Source organism: Gadus chalcogrammus, chromosome 1 (assembly GCF_026213295.1).
Source record: "Gadus chalcogrammus isolate NIFS_2021 chromosome 1, NIFS_Gcha_1.0, whole genome shotgun sequence".
NCBI lineage: Eukaryota > Metazoa > Chordata > Actinopteri > Gadiformes > Gadidae > Gadus > Gadus chalcogrammus.
The window spans coordinates 15,475,514-15,481,991 of record NC_079412.1 but is presented as its reverse complement, the minus strand read 5'-3'; the positions used below and the strand labels follow the sequence as shown (position 1 = coordinate 15,481,991).

General features: G+C 50.1%; 1 protein-coding gene across 1 annotated transcript; it reads right to left on the bottom strand.

Moving 5' to 3' along the window:
• Positions 1 to 1,961: 1,961 nt before the first annotated feature.
• kcng1 (potassium voltage-gated channel, subfamily G, member 1) lies at positions 1,962 to 4,994 on the bottom strand. The gene is made up of 2 exons (XM_056585815.1): positions 4,164 to 4,994; positions 1,962 to 2,735 (listed from the first exon to the last, which is right to left on the bottom strand). The coding sequence occupies exons 1-2, from the start codon at positions 4,992 to 4,994 to the stop codon at positions 1,962 to 1,964; spliced, it is 1,605 nt and encodes a 534-aa protein (XP_056441790.1).
• Between the last annotated feature and the right edge of the window lie 1,484 nt (positions 4,995 to 6,478).

The window sequence follows — 6,478 nt, the reverse complement described above, 5'->3', positions numbered from 1 at the left end:
TAAAGTGGGTGGGGGCACGAGATGAGGAAGCGGGAGGGCTACTGTTCTCTGATAGGTTGACATTTATTTGCTCCAGATTTATCTATAAAACGTCCAATACTCTGGGAACAATTGGCAGACTCCATGTCAATCTAATATGAAATTAATTTGCAATTGCTGAATACATGTCCAATTATTAGAAATGAATTAGAACCTACTTGACCATACTTAAATGCTAATCCTACAATTGTAGAAAAGTATATGCATAAAGAAAATATTTGATAATTAAACACTTGACACCTATAACGTCACATTTGACTGAATGATTCACTTGGGCTACTAGTTTAATATATTAGAATATATTTTTAATTATCCAGGATAAATGTAACATGTTTTTTGTTATTATGCTTTTTCATTTGGGTCTCAATGGCAATTCTCTTTTATTGAACACATTGCTGCCCTCTATTGGTTGGTAAGAAAATCAAGCAAACGCTTTCGTACGGGCCTTGTAAGATAAATCACAGGACAAAAGGAATGTTTAAAAAACCGGAAATATATTTAAATTGCAAACCCAGGAGTGTTGTACAAGGTAGGAAAACACAGACACTCTTTTTGAAAGCAAAACTTTCAAAACGTTAATACGGATAGTGTATTGTACCAAAATCCAGTCTTATTTCAGGTTGGAAGAGAAGTTTTATCTTTAAAAGACAGAAAATACAAACAGTTCGGGAAAAAAAAGTACTTTAATATAAATATCATACTCAACGGTCATGTTAATTCAAAATGGTAAAGGAAACATCAACTAAAACACTTTGTTGTTAGTTATGAGCTGGACTATGCTTATAATCAGTTTTAATTACATATATTTATTTAAGACCACATATATTATGTGTGTTATTCTTAGAGATGAATACACAAATAATGACTATACAAATGAGTGTTATAATATTGCAACATATATCCAACTTAAAATATGCATTAGTGAACTTAGTGAACACACAAAATGACAAAACAAGAGCTGAAAGGTTTCAGCAGTGAAGAGCTCGGCAACTCAGTCCTGTCATTATCATCACACACACCCTATCTGCCTGACCCCAAGTGCTGTGTGGCTCCAACCAATGGAAAGTATTTTGTATGGTCTGCCCTTAAGATGCTTTCTGTTGTCTACAACCCCCCCCCTCCCTTCCCCTCTAGCCCACAATCATCGCTACCCTTTGTTCATTGGTTCATTGATCCGTCTTCCCAACCGCCAGCCCTCTCTCCTACTCTCTTCCCCTATTTTCTCCTCCGTCTCTTTGCTCCTTAAAACCAAATTGAGCTAGCATGTTTGCGCCGGGCTAGGAACACAGCAGAGTACAATACAACACAGGCACTGCGATGTGGGGGCTTGGGTTTGTTCAATGACGCGGGTCGCGGTGCGATGAGACGCAATCATTGATGAGGTATTTTTCTGAATGCAGGCAGCAGTACATCTGATGGGTAAGGGGGGGTTGGACTAGTTTGAGCACACACACTGCGGCAATAGGAGCCCAATGCAGTAGTTTGCACACAGCCTCAGTCCCTCTCCTCAGTCCCCCTGCCCCCCTCAGAGACCTCAGTCCCTCTCCTCAGTCCCCCTGCCCCCCTCAGAGACCTCAGTCCCTCTCCTCAGTCCCCCTGCCCCCCTCAGAGACCTCAGTCCCTCTCCTCAGTCCCTCTGCCCCCCTCAGAGACCTCAGTCCCCCTGCCCCCCTCAGAGACCTCAGTCCCTCTCCTCAGTCCCCCTGCCCCCCTCAGAGACCTCAGTCCCCCTGCCCCCCTCAGAGACCTCAGTCCCCCTGCCCCCCTCAGAGACCTCAGTCCCCCTGCCCCCCTCAGAGACCTCAGTCCCCCTGCCCCCCTCAGAGACCTCAGTCCCCCTGCCCCCCTCAGAGACCTCAGTCCCTCTCCTCAGTCCCCCTGCCCCTCTCAGAGACCTCAGTCCCTCTCCTCCCTGCCCCCCCTCAGAGCCTGCCCGGGCGCTCGGCGGCGCCCCCGGGGAAGAGGCTGTCCAGGGACAGATCGCTGCTGCCCATGCCGGCCATGCGGCTCCGCAGCAGGAAGTGCGTCCGGCGCTGCAGCAGCCGCTGCTGCTCCTGCTTCAGCTCCACGTAGGAGCGGGAGAAGGTGTGGAAGATGGAGGTCACGGGGAAGGCCATGAGCAGGATGCCGCTCAGGATGCTGCTCAGCGCCACCACCTGGCCGGGGATGGAGCGCGGCACCATGTCGCCGTAGCCCACCGTGGTCATGGTGATGACGGCCCACCAGTAGGTGGCCGGGATGCTGCTGAACTCCCGCGCCGAGGCCATCTCGTTCTCGATCAGGTAGAGCAGCGGGGAGAAGAGGGCGATGGCCACGCACAGGAAGAGCAGCAGCAGGCCGAACTCGCGCGTGCAGCGCCGCGCCGTGAGCCCCAGCGTCTGCAGGCCCAGGGAGTGGCGGGCCAGGCGCATGACGTACAGGATGCGGAGGGCCCGCAGCACGCGCAGAACCAGGCCCACCTTGTCCAGGTAGCTGCTGCCCGAGCCGGGCCGCTTCTCCAAGGTGGAGGTGCTGTCCACCACCAGGGTGATGTAGTAGGGCAGGATGGCCATCACGTCGATGAGGTTCAGCGGCCGCCGCAGGAAGGCCAGCTTGCTGCGGTCCTGGATGAAGCGCAGGGTGAACTCCAGGGAGAACCACGCCACGCACACCGTCTCCACGATGAAGATGTTGTAGCACATCTGGGAACACGTTCCCTACGGAGGGAGGAAGAATACAAATGGGGGAGATTTAAAAGGCATCGCTGATGCTATGTGCGGAACATTTACTGTAGCCACCAGAGGGCGCCATTGCAATATAAATAGCAACAAGTGGAGGAGAAAACCATATCACACAACCACCAAATAGAAAATACCCTGATAATTAAGACACACACACACGCACACGCACACGCACACGCACACGCACACGCACACGCACACACACACACACACACACACACACACACACACACACACACACACACACAGGCGCTAAACCATGGGAGATGCTACAATCACCTGAGTAGCAATGTTAATTAAAGTGTCATATTCTTTTCATGAGACTCAGTCAGGCGTTGTGTGAGAATGAATACACAGTGAGATCTCCTCACACAACCTAATAGCCCATCATTGAATCTCAGCTTAACTATTGGAAGCTGAATCAACATAATGAGGAGTAAAGATGGAGATCCCCCCCGCACATGCACAAAACCACACACACACCCTACGCACGGCATCCACACAAACGCCCTCATGCAGATACACACACACATCAGGTTTTTTCTAACAAGTCTGTGTGAGCCCTGAATTATTCATTGGTGTTTTATTTTATTTCGCATGACGAAAGGGGACAGGAAACTTTGTTAGACTTAATTACAAGCATCTGATCTGCTTAAGAACAAAGCCAATGAAATATCATTTTAGAAAGTAATTATTGCTTGCCCTCCATTTTACTTTTCCTTCATAAATCAACTTTCAAGATTTCCAATGTGCATGTCCGATGAGGTGACACGAGGCAGGCGTTTAGAGTCAGTGAAATGACGCTACACTACCAGATGGCTCCTTCTCACTGGGCTTATTTGGATGTTGTTCTCTAAGATGGTGGACCTAATGATGATGAGCTGAGCCTGTCTCCCGTCGGGGCAGAGATGAGGTCACAGGAGTTCTGCTCGCGATTTTCTACGCCCCCCACGTGGTCAGGAATTATTAGGGGTTTATCATCAATCGTATTAAATTTAATAAAATACTATTTAAAAACCTAAAAAAAGGGACCTGGAATATGGACGCTGATGTTAGTAACATCCCTGTTGTTATAGGCAAGGCAAGGCAAGGACAATGCCTTGCAAGGCATACAACATGGGATTGTCACGCTCCCGAGCCTCAATTATAATAGTATAGTATAATAATTCATCAATAAACATAATCACCATTTATGGTGGACACATCTTGTACCTTGTCCCCGTGGTCGTCCTCTAAACGATGACCTGATCACATGCTGATCAAACCGAGCACTCCGACGTGTGACCGTCGTTTGGCAGGCTGTGCCTCGCAATCAGAAAATAACAACGTACCAAAGAGGCTGCAAATAATCCAAGCAGAATTAGACCTGGATCGGCTCCAACAGCCCGCGGCGCCGGTACTCACCGCCTCCTCCTCCTCCCGCATGGCGGGCATGGTGCTGACGGACAGGTTGACGGCGGTGATGGTGACGAACAGCACCGACAGGCAGGCGAAGATCTTCCCCGGCAGGCCCGACTGCGGCCTCTCCACCATGTCCCGCAGCCTCGCCATGCAGCGGCTCGTCCGCGTGGCCCCCTCCCCGCCCTCCTCGCCGCCGGACCCCCCCCCGGCCCGGCCCCCGCCGCCGCTCTCCGTCTCCATCATGTCCTCCATCAGGTCCTCGTCCTCCGCCCGCTCCAGCTCCTCGCACTCCTCCACCCGCTGCAGCAGGCGGCGGCGGCAGCACCACTCCATGCTCTCCTCGGGGAGCCCCCAGTAGAGGAGCTCCTCGCGGAAGGAGAGCGCGCACATCTCCCGCAGCGAGCGCAGCTTGCCGGCGCGCAGGAAGGTGAGGATGGTGCGGAAGGCGCAGGGGCTGCGGTCGAAGAAGAACTCGTTGCGCGCCACGTCGTAGTCGTCGCACACGCGCATGATCTCGTCGAAGCTGCGGCACAGGTGCAGCCGGCCCAGGCGGGACAGCGGGAAGTCCTCCAGGGTGCTCCAGGGCAGCTGGTAGCGCACGCCGCCCACGTTGACCACGGCGTAGGGCCGGCGCCGGGCGCTGGCCGCCGTCGGCGGGGCGGCGTCCGCCCCCCCGCGGCCGCCGGTGGGCTCCGGGGCCAGCTGGGCCCGCTTGTAGAAGGCCCCCTTGAGGGCCTCGGTCTCCTGGGGCGGCGGGAGGTTGAGCGAGGTGTCGGAGTCACAGCTCAGGGCGCTGTAGTCGTAGTCGGAGCCGTCGCCCGCCAGGAGGGCCATGTTGGCTCCCCTCCTCCTCCTCTCCCTCCTCCTCCTCCTCCTCCTCCTCCTCCTCTCCCTCCTCCTCCTCCTCCTCCTCCTCCTCCCCCTCCTCCTCCTCCTCCTCCTCCTCCTCCTCCTCCTCTCTCTCCTATCCCGGGACGCCACTCACATCCCCCGCGAAGAGCTGTATGCCGGCGTGGCCTAGCCTGGGGCAGCCTACGATAGGACCAGAGAGGAGAAACACATCCCCACGTCTTAACTTCTTATATTTAGATCATAGAATAGCAGTTAATATACTAAAAGATATACTTTTATATATACCTTCCACTGAATAATCGTGCAATGTTGTTGTGAGGCAAGTTATAGCAAATTTAGATTTGAGATTTAAAATGGTTAAAATGGGATTTTAAAAACATGATGTCACACACAGATCGCACACAGTTCAAACTATTATTGACATTACATTTCATTTTGATAACGTGTTCATATGTATGGACCGTTTTAAATTACATTTGTAGCTTCCATTTGAGGCAGGTAACATGAACATGGCCGCTTATATAATACCACACACTGGAAGAATAATGATGTGCACTTAGATGTGTTTTCCGCCCAAGACAAAGGAAGGGAAACAATATTCATTGTTATTGATTATATGGCCAGGTCCCTTATGGCTCTCAATGTTTTACTATTCAGCTTATTTATCTTAGAGCAAACTAAAATACATTTTAACCATTCTTTTGGTCTTTGTATAGATTATTATATTCCTAAAAGCTTTTACCGGGTAGAAGCCAACACTAATAATACAGTCTATCTAGTCTATCCAGATACATCCCTTTCAAACATAAACATCATAAATATCAACTATGTGTATGGCTTGAAATTGGTGATGAATGTGTAATATCAGTCACAAATTCAAAAAATGTATAGGAAACCGCATGAATTGAAGGCATGTAAACACTCCTTTCTTTATGTCTCCATGTTATTAATTTTCCTTCTAGTTTCCTTTGTGGTGTTTGTGTAATTAGAATTAATTTTGACAAGTGTTCCTTTTCAAACTGTTGGCTGTTTCCAACAACATTTAAATAATACAGCATCATTTCTCAGATGGATAAAAATGACTTACTTGCCTCGGTAACACCATAGCAACCAAATACCACCACACACAAGAAGACAGGGATAGAGGGAGAGAGAGAGAGAGAGAGAGAGAGAGAGAGAGAGAGAGAGAGAGAGAGAGAGAGAGAGAGAGAGAGAGAGAGAGAGAGAGACAGAGAGAGAGAGAGAGAGAGAGAGAGAGAGAGAGAGAGAGAGAGAGAGAGAGAGAGAGAGAGAGAGAGAGAGAAATAACAATGTAAATGCGTCAAGAAGGAATAGAACAACAAAGTGTTGTGTGGGCCATGTTGGCCTCTGTCCAAACTAATTAAATCAATAACAGTGATTTAGGGGGCGGAATTAATGTCAGGGCATTCTGCATGAATCCCCGTGAATTCTGTGTTCGGGAAGGC

Bases quoted from the DNA above. Each gene is read 5' to 3' on its own strand.
- kcng1 (XM_056585815.1), bottom strand. From the start codon at position 4,994: ATGGCCCTCCTGGCGGGCGACGGCTCCGACTACGACTACAGCGCCCTG. The intron at 2,736-4,163 runs GTGAGTACCGGC...CTCCCTCCGTAG, and splicing joins TGCGGGAGGAGGAGGAGGCG to GGAACGTGTTCCCAGATGTG.